Source organism: Oculina patagonica, chromosome 4 (assembly GCF_052425735.1).
Source record: "Oculina patagonica isolate OP01 chromosome 4, crgOcupat, whole genome shotgun sequence".
NCBI classification, from domain to species: Eukaryota; Metazoa; Cnidaria; class Anthozoa; order Scleractinia; family Oculinidae; genus Oculina; species Oculina patagonica.
In genome coordinates, this window is record NC_135761.1 from 5,740,616 (window position 1) to 5,761,618 (window position 21,003).

General features: G+C 39.8%; 3 protein-coding genes across 3 annotated transcripts in view; 2 read left to right on the forward strand and 1 right to left on the reverse strand.

The window, feature by feature from the left end:
* Positions 1 to 10,386, forward strand: part of LOC144651185 (uncharacterized) — a 28,884-nt gene extending 18,498 nt beyond the window's left edge. Inside the window, exons 20-27 of the mRNA XM_078511084.1 lie at positions 52 to 284; positions 382 to 469; positions 7,160 to 7,299; positions 7,701 to 7,770; positions 8,095 to 8,128; positions 8,307 to 8,499; positions 8,889 to 8,965; positions 9,539 to 10,386. Coding sequence (XP_078367210.1) covers positions 52 to 284; positions 382 to 469; positions 7,160 to 7,299; positions 7,701 to 7,770; positions 8,095 to 8,128; positions 8,307 to 8,499; positions 8,889 to 8,965; positions 9,539 to 9,783 — 1,080 coding nt within the window. The 3' untranslated portion in view covers positions 9,784 to 10,386. The remainder of the gene's footprint in view (positions 1 to 51; positions 285 to 381; positions 470 to 7,159; positions 7,300 to 7,700; positions 7,771 to 8,094; positions 8,129 to 8,306; positions 8,500 to 8,888; positions 8,966 to 9,538) is intronic.
* Positions 968 to 7,121, forward strand: LOC144649220 (uncharacterized). Its single transcript, XM_078508677.1, has one exon. It carries the CDS (start codon positions 1,367 to 1,369, stop codon positions 6,851 to 6,853), a length of 5,487 nt encoding a protein of 1,828 aa, XP_078364803.1. The 5' UTR covers positions 968 to 1,366; the 3' UTR covers positions 6,854 to 7,121.
* A 477-nt stretch (positions 10,387 to 10,863) lies between the features above and the next one.
* LOC144651176 (uncharacterized) overlaps positions 10,864 to 21,003 on the reverse strand; it is a 57,039-nt gene continuing 46,899 nt past the window's right edge. Inside the window, 16 exon segments of the mRNA XM_078511067.1 lie at positions 10,864 to 12,442; positions 13,547 to 13,584; positions 13,866 to 13,950; positions 14,419 to 14,511; positions 14,630 to 14,671; positions 15,090 to 15,216; positions 15,490 to 15,578; positions 15,847 to 15,913; positions 16,020 to 16,086; positions 16,511 to 16,661; positions 17,644 to 17,746; positions 18,145 to 18,248; positions 18,649 to 18,769; positions 19,285 to 19,331; positions 19,660 to 19,765; positions 20,239 to 20,323. Of these exon segments, the coding sequence (XP_078367193.1) occupies positions 12,275 to 12,442; positions 13,547 to 13,584; positions 13,866 to 13,950; positions 14,419 to 14,511; positions 14,630 to 14,671; positions 15,090 to 15,216; positions 15,490 to 15,578; positions 15,847 to 15,913; positions 16,020 to 16,086; positions 16,511 to 16,661; positions 17,644 to 17,746; positions 18,145 to 18,248; positions 18,649 to 18,769; positions 19,285 to 19,331; positions 19,660 to 19,765; positions 20,239 to 20,323 (1,493 nt within the window). The 3' untranslated portion in view covers positions 10,864 to 12,274.

Here is a 21,003-nt window from a genome sequence, read left to right on the forward strand (position 1 = left end):
GCAAAGCTCACAAAACTAGACTTAAACATGTTCTTCTCTCGTGTTTTTTAGGCCATCATGTTGTTGTACCGTCAGGAAGGTTTGAACCGAGACGCAGCTGAAAAGGTTAACCGCACCTTGATAGCAGAACTGAATATCCCGGATCACCCTACTGCGCATGGCTCGTCCGAGGCCAAGCAGTTTCTACGCGTTGCACTGCAGTTGTCGCATACCATGAGAGTGTACGAAGTGTCGTTTGTAGCTGAACTTATGGCGCAGTATATCGATGGAGATGAAGAAATCAGGTACAGTAGCAAACAACTTCATTCTTTGCATGGCTAGCAAATAATCGGTATTGAAAACACACCATGTTAATTTGTTTTGTAATGTCCCATTTTGTAGGAACTTTGTCCGAGAATTGTTAGCCTCAATTGGAGTACCAGATACTGCTGGGTACTTTGCCAAAGAACTGGACTTGTTCGATACCACGGTTCGTATAATTATGTTGGTTTTATTCTAGAGATTGGCCTGTACGGTACCAGTTCTCCTATTTATTATATACGTACTGAGATTTACCAACTGAAAAGCCGCAAAGTTAAATTTTCGTTCGAAAACCGATGTAAACCAATCAAATAGCGCGTATCGCTTTTTTCACGTGTGAGTAAAATGATACGACCAATCAGAAGCCGCGTATTATGTTTTTTGACGTGTGAGACGTTTTAAGTTAAAGTTTTCATTCAGAACTTATCAATCACGTTGCGGCAAACAGCGTAATAAACTAGTCACTAATTGCCATAGAAACACGCAACTTCAGTTTGTCAAGCGAGGAAAACAAAGTCACTTTAGCCATACCAGTTTTGATCGCAGCTCATTGATGAGAATGATATTTTGTGTTTATTGAGCTCGCTCGGTAAGCCTTAACACACAGTAATAGCTTTCGTATATTACATCCTTACTGACAAAGTTCTTTTTCTGTCCATGTAGGAACTTTAAATTGAACGTTTGCGTGACATTATTTTTGTTGAGATATTGCGTGACGTTTGCACGTGAACGTCGTAGTTTTACTTGCCAAATATGGCTCGGTGTCATGTTAGAACACGTGTTGTAAAAATCGAGTTGCAGTTGAACAGTCGAAGAAGCGAATGATGCGTGCGAAGTAGGAAAGGAAAAAGGATGCGAGATAGATCAAAATAGATGCGAAGAAGTGTTGTAAACGAAGGTTGACGCGGGTTAGGATACGATTAAAGTTGTGTTTCAAAGAGAGAGTGTATACAGTCCTCAACAAGTGGTCCTCCGAGCTCGATGTGAAGAAGAGAGACGATTGCGACCGACGTGTTTATGTTCTGACAGCAGCGATTGTGCATGAATAATTGTGAGAGGTTTTGAGATGGGAGACTTGCAAAAGAAACGAAAAATTCTCAAGGGACATCGAGGATATGCTGCGAAAGAAATTGAAACGATTGATGGGATAATTGCTGGAGAGTCCGAGGAAAAGGAATCACTCCTGCGAGACTTGAAAGACAATTTGACAGAAACTATGAAGATAATCGCGAAACTGAATGAGGAAATTCTGGTGTTGCTGGAGAAACAAAAGGACATTGAACAAGAAATCGCCGACGCAAACAACTTTAGAAAAGAGGTCAGGAAAGGTATGCAGAAGATCGATACCTTTCTACGAACGTGTGGAGGTGTTAGCGAGCAAAATCCCAATTCGTCGCAAGCACAAAATATTCAAACGCCGCCGTCGCAGAGCACGTGCTCCGTAACTGTACGAGCGAGGCTGCCAAAACTCGAACTGAAAAAGTTTTATGGATCCGTTGCTGAGTGGCAAGGCTTTTGGGATGCCTTCAAGAATGCAGTCCACGAGAATCGTCAACTGTCGGAGATCGATAAGTTTACGTATTTAAAAGGTTTGTTGGGTGGAGAAGCGAGCACGGCCATTGCGGGTTTGTCTTTGACAGAAGGGAATTATGGCGCCGCTATTGACATTTTGAAGAAGCGCTTCGGCGACGAGCAGAAAATAATCAGCGCACACATGGACAAACTAGTGAAATTATCCCCGGTTTACAATGGAAAAGACACTGGAAGACTCCGAAGGTTGTATGATGAAATAGAAGTCCAAATCAGAGGATTACAAAGTATGGGGATTCAAGCTGATTCGTATGGGACATTGCTGGTACCAATTCTCTTGTCGAAATTGCCGGATGATGTGAAGCTGGAAATGTCTCGTGGAGTTGAGGATGGTAAGTGGAAGCTTGATGATTTGTTGAAGAAGTTGATTGATGAGATTACTGCTCGGGAGAGGTGCACGAGCGTAAGCGTATCCCCGACCTATCCTTCGGGTCCCAAGAAGTCTGACCGACAGTCAACAAGTACCTTCCTTGCACCTGGGGGTTTAGAAAATAGATGTGCATTCTGCCTGGGGCCACACAAACATGTTGACTGCAGGAAGATAGTCAGTCCTAGTGAAAGGAAGCAGATTGCCAAAAGGTTTGGGCGTTGTTTTGTTTGCCTTCAACGGGGACACAAAGCAGTTTGTTGTGAGTGTAAGGAGAAATGCAAATGTGGTTTGTGGCATCACCCAGCCTTGTGCGACAACCAGTGTAAAGAGCCGAAAGTGGAAAACGAAAACTCACGAAGTGCAATATCCAGTGAATCACACAAACCGACGGAGACTGGTGCAACATTGCATGTAAATTCCAGAGCACGGGTTGTGTTACAAACAGCTCAGGCGATGGCGAGTACAAGCGGTGTTACAAAGATACAAGGATGTAAGATTCGAGTGATATTTGATGCTGGTAGTCAGAGGTCCTATGTGAGTGAGAAATTAGCCGAAATGTTACAGCTGAAGAGCATAGGAAGCACAATCATGGAAACTGGAACATTTGGACAACCCCAAGCAATGGTGACAGAGAGAGAACTTGTCACACTCCATGTGGGACATCTCTTCGAAGAAGATGGTGTTCAAGTTGAAGCGTTTAAGGTACCTGTCATTTGCAAGGCACTGCAGAATCAGCATATAGAAGAGGCAAAAAGGGTCCATCCATACTTGAACAAGCTATGGTTTTCAGATGTTTGCCCAAGAGAGGAGAATTTGGAAGTTGATCTGCTTGTCGGTGCTGATTATCTGTGGGAGTTTATGAAGGGTGATGTAGTAAGGGGGGAGAGAGACGAGCCAGTTGCTATCTTGACTTCCCTTGGATGGGTGTTGTCTGGTCCATTGAAGATCCCGCAGCGACAACTGACCACAGGGACAAACTTGGTCACACATGTTCTGGAAATCCAGGATCAAGCTGTACTAGAGACAGTACAAGAATCACCCACAGTGGAATTTGAGAGGCTATGGGACTTTGACTCCATAGGAATCAGGGAGAGAGACAGTGTGCATGAGAATTTCTTGAAGAGTATTAAGTTTAAGGATGGCAGATACATTGTGGGCTTGCCATGGAAGGAGCACCACAAAGAATTACCGCTGAATTATGGAAATAGTCTTCAGAGGTTGAACACTCAGATAAGAAGATTAAAGAGAGTTCCAGAACTGTTGAGAGAATACGATCAAGTCATCAGAGAACAAGAGAGGGATGGTGTAATTGAAGCTGTGACTAATTTAGAAGTGGGTGAGAATGGCAGAACCCACTACTTACCACATCATGCGGTTATCAGAAGAGATGCTAAGACAACAAAAGTGCGAGTAGTTTATGATGCGTCATCACGAGCTGATGAAAAGGGGCCTTCCTTGAATGACTGCCTGCATGTGGGGCCGTCCCTCACACAGTTGTTGTTTGACATTTTGGTGCGTTTTAGATGCAACAGGATCGCGTTGATAGCGGACATTGAAAAAGCCTTCTTGAACATTGAAGTTGATGTGAAGGACAGAGATTGCTTACGATTCTTATGGATGGACGACCTTGATAAAGAAGAGCCGATGGTTGTTGTCTACAGGTTCTGCAGAGTAGTGTTTGGAGTGAGTTCCTCTCCATTTCTGTTGAGTGCAACCCTTAGACATCATCTCAAGAGCTATGAGAATGAAGATGCAGAGTTTGTGAGAAAGGTGCTAGAAGAGTTTTATGTGGACGACTTCAATTCAGGAGCAGATAGTGTCGAAGAGGCATTCACACTTTACCAGAAGATCAAGTCTCGACTGGAAGAAGCAAGTTTCAGGCTAAGGAAGTGGAGTTCGAACAGTGAAGATCTGATGAAGAAGATTCAAAATGACCGTGTTGAAACAAGAGCTACTGAACAGTGTGGACAAAGCCTCAAAGAAGATGACGATACGTATGCTAAGACTACTGTGGGAGGTGTTGATGAACTGAAAGACAAGGAACAGAAGGTCCTGGGAGAAATCTGGAATCGTGTGGATGATACAATCATCTTCAAATTTGATGCGCTGATTGAACTGTGTGAAAACATGAAGCTGACAAAGAGAAATCTGTTGAAGATAATTGCAAAGTTCTTCGATCCTTTGGGGATGTTGAGTCCGCTGACAGTTGGAATGAAAGTTATGTTTCAAGAAGTTTGTCAGAGCAAGCTTGATTGGGATGAGCCCTTGTCAGAAGCATTTCAAGAGAGATGGAGGAAGTGGCTGAGCTCGTTGAAGGAAGCCCGTTCGGTGAACCTAGCACGCTGTATTTATGACGGAATCTGTGAGAAAGTTGTGTCGTATGAGTTGCATGGGTTTGGGGATGCTAGTGATCGAGCTTATTGTGCATTGGTGTACCTAGTGTGTGTGACGAACAGCGGGCGATTTGTGCGTCTTATGGCTTCAAAAACGAGAGTGGCACCGCTGTCCAAACAGGTGATTGCACGTCTGGAGCTGATGGCCGCCAGAATCACAGTGCAGTTAAAGGAAGCAGTAGAGAAGGCTCTGCAATCAAGGATTACTGTGAACAGTGTACACATGTGGTCTGACAGCATCACTACCTTGTACTGGATCAAAGGAGAAAGAGAGTGGAGTCAGTTCGTGCAGAACCGAGTGAATGAAATTTTGAGACTGACTGCGAGAGAGACCTGGAACCACTGTCCAGGTGTAGAGAATCCGGCTGATCTCGGATCACGGGGTGTAACGGCAGTGACAATCAAGTCAAGTAAGCTGTGGTGGCAAGGGCCTGAATGGTTGAGCAAGGCACAGGAGTACTGGCCTTCAATGAATGTAGGACCGACCCCCGAAAGCCAAGTGGAAATCAAGGCGTCGTGCAGAAACAACGCCCTGTTGACTGCTGGGAAGGATGCATCGAGCATCGCAAGTATTATTCCTGTGAACGCTTACAGCAGTTGTGAGAAGTTGTTTAGAGTGACCGCTTATGTCCGCAGATTTGTGAGAAATGCCAAGCTAAAGAAAGAAGGAGTGAAGAATCTTACAACAGGAAACCTGACAGCTACAGAAATAGATCAAGCAGAGAAAGCATGGGTTAAAGAAGCACAGTCCAACCTCATGAATCAGAAGAATTTTACCCAGCTTCAAAGGGATCTTGGACTTAACACAGATGAGGATGGTGTGATTAGATGCCATGGGAGAATCCCAGAAACAGTTCTAGAAGCCCAAGCAAAGCATCCAGCACTGCTACCTAGAGATCATCATCTGACTAAACTATTTATTGAACAGTGCCACAAGAGAGTTCATCATGGTGGAGTAAGAGAGACGCTGGCAGAATTGCGAACAAGGTTTTGGGTCAGCAAGGGAAGGCAAACAGTGAAGCTTAGCATAAGAAGATGTGTTGTTTGTAGAAGGTACGAAGGAACTGCCTATTCTGTTCCGGTTACCGCGCAGTTACCAAGCTTCAGAGTGGAACAAGCGCCACCCTTTTCCAGGGTTGGCATAGACTTTGCCGGCCCGTTGTATGTGAAAGGGAACGGCAATCAAATGAAGAAGGTGTACATTGCCTTATTTTCCTGTGCAGTAACTAGAGCTATTTATTTGGATGTTGTCGAAGACTTAGAGACGCCAACGTTTCTTAGATGTTTCAGAAAGTTCATAGGTCGACAAGGTGTGCCAGAACTTGTCATATCCGACAACGCAAAGACCTTTAAAGCAGCATCCAAGGAGTTGAAACTACTGTACGAACATCCAGAAGTCCAAGCCTTCCTAACCGAGAGGAGAATCACGTGGAGATTTAATTTAGAGAAAGCACCCTGGTGGGGAGGTTTCTACGAAAGAATGGTGAAGGGAGTCAAAAGGTGCCTACGAAAAACCCTGGGAAACGCAAGGCTTTCCTATGATGAACTGTCGACAGTAGTGATTGAAGTTCAGGGAACCTTGAATGTGAGGCCGCTGACTTATGTTTACGAAGAAGGAGACTCGGAAGAGCCATTGACCCCATCACATCTTATGCACGGGAGACGATTGACATCGCTTCCACCTTATCCTTCGAGAAGAGACGAAGAAGAAGAAGAGGTCTCTGTGAAAGGACTGAACAAGCGTTTGAAGTATCTAAGCTGCAAGCTGGACCATTTCTGGAAGCGGTGGAAGAGAGAATATTTGTCAGAATTGAGAGAACACCACCGAAGAAATTTACCAAAAGGTAGTACGGTCGTCCAAGTGGGTGACGTGGTGACTGTGGCCGAAGAAGGAGTGTCGCGTGGCAAGTGGAGGCTTGGCAAAGTAGAAGAATTGATAACGGGCAAGGATGGTGAGACCAGAGGTGCCAAAGTTAAAGTGTTGACAAAGAAAGGGAAGCCGATGTACCTCAGCCGACCAGTACAGGGGCTGTGCCCATTAGAAGTAAGAGCACCTGTGTATGCCAGACCGATCGAGACCAACCAAGTAGTGGAACAAGTACCGGTGAGACAAGTTCCAAGAAGGGCTGCAGCAATCAAAGCAGATCTTAGAAGACGCCATGTTGACCAGCTCCTCGCTGATCAAGGGGGGAGTGTGTAGGAACTTTAAATTGAACGTTTGCGTGACATTATTTTTGTTGAGATATTGCGTGACGTTTGCACGTGAACGTCGTAGTTTTACTTGCCAAATATGGCTCGGTGTCATGTTAGAACACGTGTTGTAAAAATCGAGTTGCAGTTGAACAGTCGAAGAAGCGAATGATGCGTGCGAAGTAGGAAAGGAAAAAGGATGCGAGATAGATCAAAATAGATGCGAAGAAGTGTTGTAAACGAAGGTTGACGCGGGTTAGGATACGATTAAAGTTGTGTTTCAAAGAGAGAGTGTATACAGTCCTCAACAGTCCAGGGTATTCCTGAAAACAGAAGAAAAGCGCGTATCAAGGACATGTGTGTTCAATGGCTCAACAAGTGGCTTGGACAGTTTAGACAGCACATCCGCTCCCTAGCAGGCAAAATTAGCCGCGCTCAAGCCGGTAGCGTAGTCAAGTAAGTCGCACTCCTGGTATTGTATTTATTACTTTTCTCCGTCGAGCAGTTTATCCAGTTAGTTGACTAAGTGCCAGTTTGATGGAGCCATGGGTCATCTTGTTTCCGAGAATTAGCTGAGCCCGCGGTTCAGTTTTGTCCCCGATGTTGCTAAGCAATAAAACGTATTCTCATTGCGTCATGCTGGTGTGACCAATTTCGGATTAATATCGTGAAAGCTCGCCGTAGTTTTTGATTGGATAACAATAATCGGAAACTTATCGAGTGCTAAACGAAGGTTAACCGAAATCTAAATTTGCTCTTCCTACAGTAATTAAGACTGCGGGTACCAAACCCAAATCTTGACCACTGAGTGCGTTATTTTAGCTTGACTTCATGTTGTTTCTTTTGTTAACGTACAGAGGAACAAAGACGCCGAAGACACCAAGCTCGATAAAAGGAATCTTGAAAACTGACAGAGGAAGTTCACAAGTGAGTTATTGGTAACATAATCAAATGATTAATTTTCCTCATTTCTTGCCAATACTTATTATAAGTTCTGCAAATTGGTAGTGTCTCTACTTGATGATTCTCTTTATTCTCATTATCTGTTTGTATGCCATGTATTGATATTGTAAGGAGAAGTTAGGTGTTGATCTTCATTTCCCAGAATGTAACCCGTCCACTTTTCTTATTTTTTTTTTAATTTAGTTTTTACTTCTTCAGTTTTGTGCATGTGTATTTTCTTTTTTATTTCCCGTCAAGGACAATGTTCATAATTGTTTTTTCTTTTCTCATCTCTATTTCTTTCCACAGAGGACAGCATCCGAGATGTCCAAACCAACGAGCAGTAAGTTCATTTCTTATCTTATTTTTTTCTATATGTCTTTGTTCTTTTCGCCGTTGTGGTTTTGCTAACACGCGCATGTTACAAGATTATTTTTTTCAAACATAGTCACCTCAATTTAACGAATTAACCAATTTATCTCGATTACTTATAAATTTACCGGTGTTTCCTTTTTTCACAGTTTCGTTTGACGTCGAGGCGCTTGGAGGGAGAGCCGCTGACACCGCCAAGCCCGCAGAAGCAATCAACTACTTCTGTGAGATTAGAATGGAGGAGGAACTGGAGCGAGCGCGCACACGAACACGTGAGAAGACGCCTGTGCAGGCCCAGGACAACTCCAGAAACACTGTGCTCGTTTTGCCAAAAATACACAGGTGCTGTCAAATACGAACAAATTGTAAAATAGACTTCAAAAATACTAAGGGACTGACCATTATTTTTATGGTGGGGGGTATAAAAAATATTGAAAAAAATGTTTGCATTGCCTAAAAAGGCAAAATAAATTGCTTGCAATCGCGATATGTATAAAAAAAATGATTGTTTTTTAAATAAATGTTTGCAGAGGTGCATAAATTAAAAAAAAAAAAGTTTGCATAGGAACATTTTCATACCCTCCCACCTCCTCTCCAGGAAAATAATTGTCCGTCCCTTAAGTGCTGGGGTTAGAAAACTCTCGGAGATTTAATTTGGATCGGATACTTAAATTTAAGTAGATTTTTTACACGACTCATTACTAATAACTTAGAATTATCTTTTCTTTCAGTAAACGGAGCCTTGCGCGGCTGGGAGAAACACATTGCAGTCACTGTCATCCACACAGAGAAACTTCTCTTGCACTTGGTAAATGCGCTTTTTTATTCTGTCTTTTTCTCCTATTATCGAAATGTCTTTGTTTACGAATTACTTCGTTTCTTCTTAAATTGTCGCAACTCCACGTTTGTCATCTTTAGATCCTATAAGTGCCGTGCAATTGTGTAAAAATGTTGTTTGCAAGCTCTAGTCATAGCATGTATGTGCAACTGTTATTCTTACAAGATTATTTACACTCGGTTTCAGTGTTATATGCATCGCGGCTTTCTACAGACATCCATCTTTCGACGTGCTAAACAAACAAGACGGATCAAAATCCGCCAATCACAGCATACTAGCATGACTTTCTGAAGTTGTGGGCGCATTTACATACATCGGTTTTGATTGGCTCATTTCCAACAGCACATCGAAAGACAATGTACATGTTTAAAGATGAATGTAGAAAGATAGCTATGCACGTAACACTGAAAGGGGGTGTAATAGTTAGGGGGCAGCCTAGCCTCGCGATCCTCCATCAGAAGAAATTTAATAGCATTCCCTAAATTATCATGAACTATCATAAAATGATTGGGTTTTTTTTCGTTCTTTTATTCTTCATTCTAGCTTTCCCTCTGCCTACAATCTACCAAACCCGTCGCAGTGTGGTGCTAAACAACATGGTGCTTCATCTTAAAACTCTCACACTGAACCCGTTTCCTGATAAAGACGATTTAGCTGTTTACGAGCCAGCCCAACATTCCCAACTACTGACCCTGAGGTCTTCACAGAAATATTTCCTCCCAGGCCAGTCATATGTCGAACAAGACACCCAGAGCTTAGCCGAGCAGATTAGAAAAGTCTTGTTATAGTAGAGGATAAAACAACTAGCTTTTTAAATTCTGCCCTAGTATTGGCAATCCAACAACATGGAGGCTACAAAGTCAACCGTAACATTAATGCGTACCTTCGACGTTAGTGTGCAATACAAGTCAGCATAAAAGCCGAAAAAAGGAGAGAACCATGTTCTGGTTTTTGCTGTGTGTTGCCAGTGCAAGACAGAAAATAAATTTCTCCGGTTTCTTTTCCTTACTGACCCAGTTTTGTGTCAAGAAAGTAACTGTCTAAACTATCGTTGACATTCAATGGACCATGTAAAATATAAATGGTAAAGTACAACCAGTCTGAGATGCTGCATTACTAGTCCATATTTAACTGAGTTCTCTATATTTCAAATTTCACAATTACCCAGCCTTCGGGGTTGGCGTATTTTTTTTTTTTTTTCAAGTCTTAAAATGTGATCAAGAACCTGTTTTATTTGTAAATATTTTGAGAGAATGTGTATATTTTTTTTTTTCAAATGTACATTAAATTGTCAGAGAGTGAAAATTTTGGAAATTATATATATTTTAATACATAAGCAGACTAAAGAGTATTAAAGACAGAAATGAGTTGATAAAAAATATTAAAAAAATTTTTTATATGGTTGTTTATTATTTGTCTTATGGCTTGTTTGTTTGTTTGTTCAATGGATTTATTTCCATTCAAATCAACCGGACCGATATACGTACATTTGCGTAGTGCCCTCGTTTTTGTATTGGCTACAAACTGAAACCGTACAACAAAGTGAAACACCCTGACCTACCCCCCCCCCCCCCGCCCCCTTGTAAGATATTGCTCTTGCCACTAGCCTGCGTAAGCACAAATAAGGGACAGAGAACAACGAGGAGGACTTCCTCCTTCCAATTTCTCTCACGGCTTCTCCGCTCGTTTTGGATATACCGAGCTGTACAGGCTATCTTGCCACTCGAGCATACAATACAGTAGAATCTCGATTTCTCGAGCATCCAAGGGAAACGAAAATTGGTCGACTGGAAGACATCGGAGGAGGGGAGGGAGGGAATTGCAGCGTTTAAAAACTAAAATAGTTAACCAATGACTCCATTGATAGGTTAGTCAGCAACTATTGTATGCTTTATTAAAGTACGCAGTGTTTACTTGTGACAAATACATACATTATATTCTACTTGCAACACTTAACAGATTTAACAATTAAAACATAACACTTGTACACTGGATCCGAGAACGCGGCAACGTGCCCTGACTATTCTAAGCTTTCTCGTGTTCCCTTTGCTTTAGTACACTATCATGCGCTGTTGGTGTGGCATAAAAAGGACAAAGACGAACTAAAACGATCTACTGAATTAAATTGTGCACTACTAAGTATTTTCCTTTGCTACACTTAGCCTGTGAGCAGACTCACGCACGTACACGTTGGCTTCGTCACTCGCTCGTGCCTTAGCTTCCCGAAGGTGCAGCCTGCTCGCAGGCTATCTACCCTTTGCTCAGTCCATTTAGTAGCAGAAACGTGACTTTTGACTGAAATTACTTAGGAAGCTATGTATCTTAATGAGCTTAATTATAAATTCAGCCAACATAGCCTAAATCCCTAATATATACTATCCTGCTAAGCAGGGGTATTTTAGCGCCGCGAGTGCGTTTAGATCGGGCGAACGCCATCTTGGATTCGAACTCGGGAGAGGCTTGGGGAGATGGAGATTTAAAAGCGTCCTAGGGAGTGAGGCTTAATGGTGACTGAGTGCGGGGGGAGGGACCGCCCCCCCCCCTTCCCCCTTCCTGGCCACTTCCTCTCGTCACAACCCCTTTACGTTTGCGACTCTACGCGAACCTACGCGAACAAAATTATCCAACGCTCGCCCATAAAAAACGCCTGAATTGCAGGCTACCCTTATACAAAACTTTGTAGGACCAAACAAATTAACAATATGTATATTCACATTTAGGTCGTGATGTCTTTTAGACCTTTTACTGATATTTATAACAACCCAAAAGCGCAAATCTACTCGATCGATTTCACCCCGCAATAACAGAGTAACTAATTTCTCTACATCTTAATTATCTGCGTTAAACACGCAGATAAGTGGTTTAATATATTACTCCTAACTGCCACTTTTCAAGATTAGGCAGATAGCTTGTCGCATGACACACACTGTAAACAACTAGATAGTATATACACAAATATCGAGATATGTAGGACTAAAAGTTTTTTGAAAATGTTACGTAAATTCGGTAAGATAAGATTTTCTTGTTGTCGAAAAAATTTGCCTCAAAAAATTTCAAAAGACCTCGCGTTGTCATCCGTCGAATTCTAGTTTGTCATGATGAAATACTAACTAGAATAGTTACGCCACTTTTCAGAAGTGTTTACATATTTTAGCGCAACAAATAAAAGACGGAGACGAGAAATTCGTCGAGTTTCAGAAATATCAAAACGTAAAGTAGGGCAAACAGTTTTACCCTGAAGAATTCGACAGAAACAAACTGGTATTCAGTCAAGTCAAGTTATACAATACTACAGGAACTTAATACTTTCGGTTTGAAGTTGTGAAGGTATGACTTTTCTTTTTTTCTTACTCCAGTTAAAGGTTTCCTTTGTTCTAAGAATTCATTTTGAAAGCTTTGTCCGGTTGTTGAGCTTCTCATGCTCGTTTTGCGTGATCCAGGTCGAACCTGAAATACAAAATAAACAAACTTTGTTAGTCAACATTGGGGAATGGGAACCAGTAAACAACATGCGCAAAATCGACCAATCATAGCGCGTGTTATAGGATCGTTAAACTGCTTTGTTCAGCCGTTTTTTGTTTGATGTTTGTTTGTTTATGTGTCTGTTTGCTTTCAAAATACAACATAAGTTAATTTTCATATTTTCAGGCGGCTTTGAAGTTCAAACTGTCTTTTAATTGATGTTATTCACTGAAAGATATTAAACTGAGTTTTGTGTGTTATTATTTAAAATCGGATTTAAAATGAATTCAACTTTTATCATTTGAACGCAAGTCTTTGAGAAGTAGAAATACACTTGTACTTCACTATAAAAATTTGAAATTAGTGTTTCAAAATGAAACTTTCAACCCCTAATTTACTTTAGAGGAAAAACTATATATTTATCAAATATTTACTTGAGCTTTATCACATATTAACTGTTTTATAACTCTAGTATTTTTTGTTCTTATTTACTCACGGGTCAGGCGAAGGGCAATTTAAGGACCAGCGGCCGGAATCGGTGTCCCCGAACTGAATATAGTGAACATGATATACATTACAATATGACAAGATTTCATGATTAAATATCTAGACTTTTTATATGTGCTATATAAATTATGTACACTTGCAAACTTAAAATAAATACTCTTTAATCGCTAATAATTAAATTAAATAAATAAATATAAATTTATGAACCTTAGTTTTAAATTATGAAAGTGTTATACGTAAATGTTTTATCAGTTTCAAAACTTTAGTTCAATAATCGCAGTGTCAACGTTTCAAATGCAAAACTACAAAATTACATAATAAAGGCTGAATATGTCGTATCATGAATAGCTTCGATTACTGATGCTTTTTTACAAAATACTGGATAAAGCAGATACAACGGAAACTACAAATGAAATAATGTCAAAATTATTGTCACGACTTTAAAAAGTTCAAGAAAGATCTTTCTTATTTTTCTTAGTTTTTATATTAGTTTTCAGTTTTATTCAGCGTTCACAGGCCTGAGCAGTCGTGACATTTTGTTTTGTTTTAAGTTTGTTTCGCTCTATCTTGTCTATACTTAACCGTTTGCATGGCCATGTTGTCTCCAGAGATTTTCACATCTGTAAAATAGAACAGAAATAAAAAGATGAAATGACAAATGCTATCATGTTCGAGTTAATCATTGCTTCATTGTTGTTGTATTGTCAGGGAGGCAGTTGTTAGTGTCAAGAAAGTTTGTTAACTGCGTCCGTTCAGTCATTCGTAACCTTTTGCAGTTATCAACATGTTATTTTACCATTCGTTTATATATAAACTAATTTTCCCAACTAGTACTCCAAGAAATCTTTGGAGACTCGAAAAGTGAAATTATAGAAGTTATTTTCATCAGAAAAACTCTTACCAGACACACTGCGAATGGTCTTGGTCACAATGATGTCATCGTCCCCAGTCAAGTGAGTTTCGTGAGAATCCATTCGTCTTTTTTCCTGTAAAACAAAAATTTATATAAGAATCTCGAATCAACTGTAGACGTTTATCTGCTTGCTGTTTCCCACATATGTGCGTATTCCTTAGAATTTTCTTTGACCGTTTTAGAAATCCTTGTAAAAATACTCAAAGAATTTTTTATTCCTTTCTTTTGTCCAATCAAACAGGGGCATGCACGCAAAAGTTGTCATTCATTTACTAAGAAACAAAAAATGTTATTTATAGCGCATGTAACCAGAAACCAGAAGTCAACAAACTGGTTTATCACAAACATGCCTACTCTGCTGGGGAAAAAATGCCATTTTGGCAAAGATATCATAACACTTATACTTGCGAACATTCCGAAAGTTGTGACGTCAGGAAGGCACCATAAAAACTTGTTGCTACGCAACGTTTATGACAAAACCGCAGGCTCAATAAATTCCCAACTACACTCTGTTAAGGGAAATTGATGTTTGACCACTTACTCGGCTCGAATGATGTGACGTGGACAGAGAATGCTCAGGCAGGCTCTTAGCCAAAGTCCTTTTCTCGTGGAGTCTTTTGTATGCAACCCGTACCTGAAACAAGAAATGCGATGTTAAGTTTTCAGTAACAGCATATAAGAATCTCCTTTGTATATTGAGTTCACAAGGGATGTAAGTTGCTTTGGTAAAAAGAAGTAAAAGCATTGCATACCTCGGTGTTTCCGATGCAGTGGAAAGCAAAGATAAAAAGTCCCTGTGAAAAACAAAGGTCGCAAAAGAGTGTTAGTAAAAAATAATATGTTAGCCTTCCCGTAAGATCGATACCCTCGCGAGCTAAGACTTTTCTGCATTTTTAGGTTTAGATCTGGAAATATGGTATGTTACCTGATGTATCCAGCAAACAGCCGGATGCATTAGCTACATTATCATTTATTCACCGAGCTTAAAATTACCATCTTTTATTACTTATAACAGCTTTGTGTGTGTTTCAAATAAACCTGTGTTCTCGATTTGTTTGAAGACAAATTATAGCCGCGGTCTTCTGCGAAAACTTTTTCCATTTAATCACAAAACCAGCTCAGCTCTTTGTTCTGCTTTGACATTAGTAGCCAAAACACACCTTAGAGGAACGCAAAAAGGAGAATACCTTCTACTACGTGTAACGTTCTGACCTGCAGTGAGTTGAGGATGGCAAACAGATATTGGAAAGCAATGGTGTCCTTGTTAATGGCCATTATACCAAACACCCAAGTCAAACCAAGCAACGGCAGCAGGACAATCATGCCTTTGACACCAGCCCTGCAGGAAAACAATATATCATATCACAAACGCCAGAAAAACTGTTGTATATATTTAATGGTATAGTTGGCCTAGATTGAAATCCGGAGATGGAGGGTTAAAGCGCTTGAGGCACCAGTAGTCCGTACGAATGACCACACCCACAAGCACTCGCAGAAAAACGAAATTATAGACAAACGCGGGACGAAAGTAAGCGAAAAAGGAAATAATTGACTGCATTGTATCGACTTAACAAGAAAATGCAAGAAAAACATTTCAGATTAATGTGTTTACCTGACTTGCGAGGTGTTTCCTGGATTCTGCAGTGACGTCACAGACGCGATGATCACTTTGATGACCATGATCATGACAACAAAGTTGACCTGAGAACAAAAAAGCACGCGTACTAACTTCAGCTAACTGGTGACGTGGTAACGTGATTAGCTGCTATTTTTTCCATGAACTATTAAGTAGATTGTTGCATACATAGATTTTAAAGAACTCACAGAATTCAGGTAAACGAACTATACACAAACTGAGGCGGTTGAATGTTGACTGTATGACAGGAGGAAAAGAAAAGCGGCTTTTGTGTACAGACAAAGGCTCGCAAAAGTCGGTTGAAACAATAAGAAGTAATATTAAAGAACTTACAATCATTATGATAAGGACCGGAGCAACAAAGGCCCAAATGAGACCATCAGCAATTGAAATCCAGCAGCTGGAAAAAACAATAGTACATCTTAGATACGAGTGAAAATAATCAAGCACAAATGAAACTATAACGTTCGTTGTCTCGACAAAAGCACTGAAGTACGTATACATACGCTCGCTCGTTCCCGTATCCACCCCAGCGAGAGCAGGCAGAAATGAACACAATGGTCAGCGGTAAACCTGCAAAATGAACAAGTAGCGTTGAAATGAGAAATCGTACTGTGACGTCAATTGACTGCGCGTTGAAAAAAGCAGTAACAAAAGATTGTTGTAGATTTGTCGAATTTGAATAATGAAAGACATATGTTGGTATTGCTGTAAGTGCCTTAGTAGCAAGCTTCCCGCCCTCGATGTGTGCAGTTGCCCAGCAAAATAGAAATTTTAATTTGAATATAGAAATATCAACTGTCAACGTAATTCATAGCCCAGGTAACGAATACTTAAAAAAAACAAAAGTCCTACTCCTTGGAATGTTAAAACATCTCTCTATGTTTCAATTTACAAAGACCTGATTCAGTAATAAAAACAATTTTCGTTCCCCGATCTCTTACACAATGGAATACTTCCTCCGGATCGTGCGCGCTTAATAGAAAATGCTACCTACCCCACCCTAGTGCGTAGTAGTATTTCATCTTGGATCCCTCACTAAACACTTCCACGACTTTGCTGTAAAGATGAATTCCCTCGCACAGCATCCACGTGAAAGCCGCTGTGTATAAGTAGTGCAGGAACAGGGCCACGGCCTTACAAGCAATCTGCATGATTAATAGAAATGAGATTCAGTAATAATGTAAAATGAGATTAAAAAAACCTTAGTTTATTAATTTTCTTTTGCGTAGGTCCCCCTGGCGTTTAACGTCGGCCAAAGAGAGTGCGACAGATTTTCACCCTCGTTGTGAAAAGTTACTGTTCTTAAATATTCAATGTGTGACATTTGAGTTCCGATTTCTCTCTTTGGTTAGCGGCTTTCATCTAAGGCCCCATCTAATTGGAAAACGGAGAAATTTGAAAACGCCGTATAAAATATTTTCCGTCCACACTAGTCCGGATAAATTTGAGAACACATCTATTTCGTTCAAAAACGGATAAAATGCGTTTTCAAAAACCCACTTTGAAGAGCGTTTTCGTAAACTCCCTTTTTCAAAATGTTTTCCATCCACACAAAAACGCAAAGCCGGTGTTAATCCACTTTGAAGAGCCGAATTAGTGTGGATGGTTGGCCAAACCGGAGAAAAAAGATGCGTTTCAAATTAATCACGATAAGTGTGGACAGGGCCTAACACCTGACGTAAGGGACGGACCATTATTTTCTTGGAGGGGGGGGGATGAAAAATTTTCCTCTGCAAACTTTTTTTTTTAGTTTATGCACCTCTGCAAACATTTTTTTTTTCGAAATTCTTACTATTTTTTGTTATACATATCGTGTTTGCAAACAATTTATTTTGTCTTTCCAGGCCCTGCAAACAATTTTTTTCAATATTTTTCATCCCCCCCCCCCCTCCAAAAAAATAATGGTCCGTCCGTAAGCATGCCTGTGCGCAAGGAATAATGACATTATTTTTAAGTAAGAATCCGTGAGAAGCACAAAAGAAACCCAATTCATACATACAGAAAAACTATTAAAAATAATTTATTGGAAGAGTGCTTGAAAATGGCCCCATAAGAAAGTGGACATGACTAACGATGGCAAGGATGAAAACAGATTATAAAACAAGCATAATTAAAAATGTAACTTACGGGATTGTAGGTAGCGTCTATTCCAGCCAGGAAAACGATCTGCGCAAGTCCAATGGCAACAACAAGATTCTTGTGAATTGATGTACGTTCTGAAGCCAATGTTCTGGAAATTAACATGATAATTTTGCTTTTAATATCGCCGTGGTTGCCCGTTTCTGTATTCTTAAAACCAAAAAGGCTAAAACAGAAAGTTGTCTAAGGAAATTTACCGAGAAAAATTTACAAAGTTCAAAATCTAAAAACCAAAATTATCAATCGTGAAGATCTTTGAACATTGTGCACATTTCATTTTACTGCAACACAATACAATAATTATGATTAATACAATTAGTACTGTAAAGGCATTTCATGTCTTCTGGATAAATGAGGTAAACCATTTGTAAGAATGGAAATGAAATCGAATGGTTTTTTTTATGTATTTTGTACGTATTTCGATTTTTTACGAAAATCTTCGTTAAACGTCGGACGATCTTCGGGAAAAGAGAAACAGAAACCGCTTACTCGAGTGATAGGAAGGTAGCGAGAGTGAGGGCAAGTCCAAATAATGATATTCCACATCCAACGTAAGTGATAACTGTTAGGGCTCTCAAGTGCTCCAGTTCAATCTAAAAAAATACAGCAAAAAAAATGTTAGACATTGCGATGCTACCCAAAAACGTAACAAATTTGCTTGCAAAGAGTCAAACAAAACAGACCACTTTGATAATGTCCATATTATCCAAAGTAATTTTTAGCGACTATCAAAAAAAGTTGTGACCTTTTTTTAATTTTGCGTAACTTTACAAAGACATTTGCTCGAATATCTGAACGATGTATCAGCTCTTAGTAACCCAATCCACCCATGACTGACACCTTGATATTTCTTATTGTCGGTTCCTTGGCGAGTTTGAGCTCTTATTTTCCAGACCTCTTAGGGCCAAGGTTCAGTATTGGCGTATATTAAACAATAAGCTGATGATTTAATTCTTTAGTAAATAAGAACAACTAAGGATTTGGGAAACATACTTCAAATTCTTTGACTTGCATTAAGATTGCAAAGTTTGTAAGATGATCGCAGGCACACTCCACGGTCAGATCCTTCTCCTCGACCAGGTTACATCCGGCGTCTGACCAGATGCCTCTGTCACTATATTAAAGATGATCAATCGATCAATCAATCATTTAATCAATAAATCAATCAATCAATCATTCAATCATTCAATCATTCAATCATCAATCAATCAATCATTCAATCATTCAATCATTCAATCATTCAATCAGGCAGTCAGTCAGTCAGTCAGTTAGTCAGTCACTCAATCGATCAATCCGACGATTATTCAATCAATAAATCAATAAGTCAGTCAGTCGATCTGTCTGTAGTGTGTGTGTCAGTCAGTTAGTCAGTCAGTCAGTCAGTCAGTCAGACAGTCAAACAGACAGACAGACAGTCAGTTAGTCAGTCAGACAGTAGTCAGTCAGTAGTCAGTCAGTCAGTCAGCTCCCGTAAAAAGAGTTGCGTACCTGGAAGTGTTAATAATATAAGGTGATACCAGAAGAATTAATCAACAGCTTTTGTTACCTCGTACCCAGCACAGGAATAGTTTTCTAAACTTTGTAACAAATGCAATTTCATATTATACAAAAAATAACGTGTTTACTTACTGTTTAAAATCCACAAACGAACAGGAAGGCTTGGTTACATTTTCGGTCTGAAATTAAAGATCAGCATGAAATTAGCCAAAAGTAAGGGAAGTTTAATTATAAAACTCAGCGGTATTCAGAGGGGAACAACCTCAAACAGTTTTCAAACTATTTTCTTATAGGCAGTTTGTTCTATTTTAGCAAACTAGTTGCGATATAAGTTGAAGGACTTGTTAACCTCCAGGAACACTAAGGTTTGTAGCAATTGACGTTACCTCGAAAGACAAAACGCTTTAGTTCTTGAAAGCAAAAACCTTCAAGTCAATAAAACAGCTAAACATGGCACGTTCATCAGATAATCAATCGTTAATTTAACACAGACAAAAAACAGCACACCTTTAATTTATCAAACCATAATTTAATGGGTTTCTTGAACGGTGGGACAGGCTGTTTGTTAAACTTCAAAGCCAGAATTCGAGAGTTTACAAACACATCCTTGGAGCTGAAAAAGAAAATGACAGATAACCACTCAGCCTACGTGATATTATGTTCATTTAACAAAGACCCATTGAGCCAACACTTTGGAGAAATGGACTATAAATGGAACGGAAAGGCATATCAACAAAGTTGGGTGGAGTTTGTAAAAGTTGGGCACATGCATAGAACGCAATGTGATTTGACCTAGTAACTGAGAAATTTTCCACTATATGCGTGGAGTACAAGGTTCCAAGTTTTTCTGGATTATACCAGTTTTCTGGACGAAATCCTTGAACCCCAAAACGATTGAGGGAGTGGACGTACATATAGCAACATAGAATTTTACTGTTCAATGGACAAGAACGGTACTAACTATTAAATAAATAGGTTTGCATGGCCTCAGAGAGCTAGAGACGGGAGTAAACTGAAATTTTTGGGACTGGGTATAAGAGAGGGGCTTGAAAAAAAAAATGTGGTCGTGAAATAAAGAAGACTAACCTTTCTTTCTTGATTGTATTTGCTGGAAAAAGCTCGCTGATTTGGTTGTAAAGGGCATAGACAACTATTGTTCTTGAGCTATTATCTACGAAAAAGACAAATTGAAACATTTATTTTCCGTACTAAATTCAATAAATTTCTATCAACGTTAGTTCGAAAATTTGATAATATAATTATCAAGAAAACAACCTTTATCGAGAAAGTTGATAACTTTCTCCTCGTCTGTCTGAAAACGCAATTATTCGATACATCATGATACAGTGTCCACTTAGGGAAGGAAAGATTATTTGCGATGACCAAAAGTTAAACTATTAAATAGATTTCCAACCAAACTTTGCCAGTTGGTTGTTTACCTTAAGGGGGGATGTTAAATTTTGAAATAAAAAGGGGGTCACCGTATTCGTTTAGGAGCCGGAAGATTGTTACCATATAATTTTATATTTCCTTTGCAGTACTGCTGAAAGTGCACGTTTTCGGTGATAATGTATTATTCTGCCATAGAAATTGATCTGTATTCATTTTATAGAAAGAATTTGATCGCTACTTTCGAACTAAGAGAAAAAAAATGATAGGTCACCGAACTCGTTTACGAGAAAACGATGATTTCATCCCTCGCGCGAGCCAAGCTCGCATAGAAAAAAGCCGCCATTTTGTTTGTGTCCGCCCCCTAATTACGCGGAAAATTCTGCGCAGTAAGGATGCGCAATGCAAGTACTAGGGAATCTACCTTAAAAGACATAAGCACAAACGTCCACTGTAAAAATG